This window comes from Lipotes vexillifer, unplaced genomic scaffold (assembly GCF_000442215.2).
Source record: "Lipotes vexillifer unplaced genomic scaffold, Lipotes_vexillifer_v1.1 scaffold648, whole genome shotgun sequence".
Lineage (NCBI taxonomy): Eukaryota > Metazoa > Chordata > Mammalia > Artiodactyla > Lipotidae > Lipotes > Lipotes vexillifer.
Window position 1 is genome coordinate 2,690,906 of NW_006797096.1, and position 2,690 is coordinate 2,693,595.

The 2,690-nt window shown below is 40.8% G+C and overlaps 1 protein-coding gene across 1 annotated transcript in view; it reads right to left on the bottom strand.

Annotated features, from left to right (window-relative positions):
* MPP4 (MAGUK p55 scaffold protein 4) overlaps positions 1-1,673 on the bottom strand; it is a 38,837-nt gene extending 37,164 nt beyond the window's left edge. The window contains exons 1-2 of the mRNA XM_007469219.1: positions 1,586-1,673; positions 613-734 (exon numbers count right to left, since the gene is read on the bottom strand). Of these exons, the coding sequence (XP_007469281.1) occupies positions 613-734; positions 1,586-1,673 (210 nt within the window). The remainder of the gene's footprint in view (positions 1-612; positions 735-1,585) is intronic.
* Positions 1,674-2,690: the final 1,017 nt, after the last annotated feature.

Sequence of the window (2,690 nt, forward strand, 5' to 3'; positions counted from 1 at the left end):
AAAAAAAAAAAAAAAAAAAAAAAAGAATATAATATTAACATGCATCATAAGGCTGACCACATTTCACTTAAGTGAAGGAAACATCCTCCAAAAAATAACTGCAAAAGGATCTTTCTTAATAATAACATTTGTTCAGAAGAACAAAATTATAGTCAGATGCTATTGTATACTGCATGAAATTTTAGCCAAATTTATAAAAAGAAGAGATCTTCAGAGTAAGAAAAACTTAAGATACCTAAACAGAGCTGTAGACATTTCATGTCCTAATTTATGAAAACAAAGAGGAATGATTTTTTAAAGCATTTTTATTTGTCCTGAGTTGGCCTCAAGGACAAAGGGTTGTAGACAGCTGTTAAGGGTGCTGTCTATGGCCATTTGTGGTGGCTGCTGTGTTACCCCAGGGGCCTCTGGAAGAAAGGGAGTTAGGGGCAGAAAAGAGAGGAGCTGCCATATTCTTTTCCAACCAAGTAAATTCCTTCCTAAGCTAAGAGGTTGTGTAGCTCTTCTCTGAACTTTTTCCCAGTTGAAATTTCCTGCCAACTGACAAGCAACACTGTTGGACGAGTAAGTTCTGCTCCCAAGGCTAAGGCTTCTGAGAAATGGAGTGCTCACCTTGAGCAGAGCCTGCAGCCACGGGGAGTGAAGGAGGTCGTACAGGAGACACACTCCATTCACATCTCGGCTATAGAACAGATTCAGCTCTTGTAGCACAAGCCTCAGGATTTGGGAGATACCTACAAATGGGAGAGGGCAGAGATGGGGTGACGGGTGGAAAGGCAGGTGTAAATGTGAAGGACAATTCAGACCGCTGGTAGGTGCCAGGGGCTCATGAGGAGAGGAGAGGGCACTGGATTTAAGGCCCAAAACTCTGCCCTAGCCCTGTTCTATCACTTACTGTGTGAACTTCAGAAAGCCATCCAACTATCTGGAACCTACTTTCCTTGTGGCAAAATGAGAGTATGTTAGCTTCCCCATAGGGTTGTTGCCAACATTAGATGAAATAATAGATCATAGTATAGAAATGAAAGATTTTATGAGAGCAGTATTGCTTCCCCCTCCCCAATCTTAATAGCCTCTGGTTTACTCCAAAATTATCTAGTTGTTTTCTGGATCTTCCTTCTCTAGTTCAAACATGCAACCATGTGTATTTACCCTTTATGAAAATTCTTATTGAAAAATTCTCCTAATAGGCCTTTAATACATAGCTCAGGATTCCACTAGTAAAGGCACTGAACAGAATTTAGTAAATGCTTGGTTGCTTTTACAAGTATTTTCATAGAAATCCTATTTGTTGCAGTGATATTTCGAATGTGAACAAGTTGTGAAGTTCTAAGGCAAAGTAAAACATCGTGGGGTAGGAAAAAAAGAGATTCTGAATCTACTGTGTCAATTTCTGTCTTTCCTGCCTTGAAAATTGCTTAGACTTATCACTAATAGATGCAATAGGACACTTCAAACTGTATGACAAATTCCTTGTAGGAATCACAAAAAATCTATCAGAATTTCTGCACCTAAATTGGATCACATATTTAGAGGGATATTAAAAGAACTTTCTGGTCTAGAAAAGGAATCTGGCACCACATACCATTCTCCGGATTGGTTACCGTAGAAAGCTTCTCGTCCTTCTTGTCCTCGCTGTCTGGTGGGTCTGCTCCTTTGTCTGACTGTATCATGCTCCCTTCCCAAGCTTTCAGGAGGAATTCAGACCTAGGGAGCAGATCAACAAACAGCACACAGCTCACTCAATCACACTGGCCCCGCAGCTCTTAGTACATACAGAGGCACATATTTTCAACAGCATTTATTGAGCAAGTCAGGCACTGTGCTACATACACACCAGGATCCACATCGAGTAAAACAGTCTTGCCTTGTGGCACTTCCTCTCTAAATTATCCATCACCAGCTGTGTGAATGAGAAAACTACTATTTCATGAAACATTCCTTCTACTCCCCTTTCTTAAAACAAGTGACAAATAATGTGTTTGTTTATTTTCCACCTCTTTGCCTAGTTGATTTCACCATCATTCAGAGATCAGAAGAGCCTTCCCTGGCCTGACTCCATTCAGGTGCCCTCTTCCCTCTCATTGCCTGTATAGTTCTTCATGGCACTGATCACAGTTGCAAAAGTTATGGGTTACTGCTGAGGATACTCTTAGAGTTTACTTTATATATTGCTTTAAGTAGGTTTAGTTTCAAGAAACAGAAACCCCAAATAATAGTGGCTTAACAGAGTAGAAGTTTATATCTTGCTTATGTAAAAGTCCGGAGGCAGAGCAGCCCTGCTCCATGAAATTCTCAGAGAATAGGCTCCTTCCTGCTCACTGCTTTGCCCCCTTGGGGTGTGGTGGTGTTCTTATCTTCCTGTTCCAAGATGGTGGCTGGAGCTCCAGCCATCACCTCTACATTTCAGCCAGCAGGATGGAGATTAAGAAAACGAGGGCAAAGGGGACATGCTCACTGCTCTTTGAGAAAGTTTGACAGAAGTTGCCCTACACAATGAGAAATCACCTCAGGCCCTGCAAATTTTCAAATGTCCCACTGAACTTTCATGTTGCTGGAAAAACAACAACAACAAAAAAAACACCTTATAATTATCTGACCCCAGAACTCAACTTCTCTTTACATATGAACACAAAGTATTTTTGCACAGTTTTAACATACACTGAATTTTCTGGAATGCTGCTACCTTA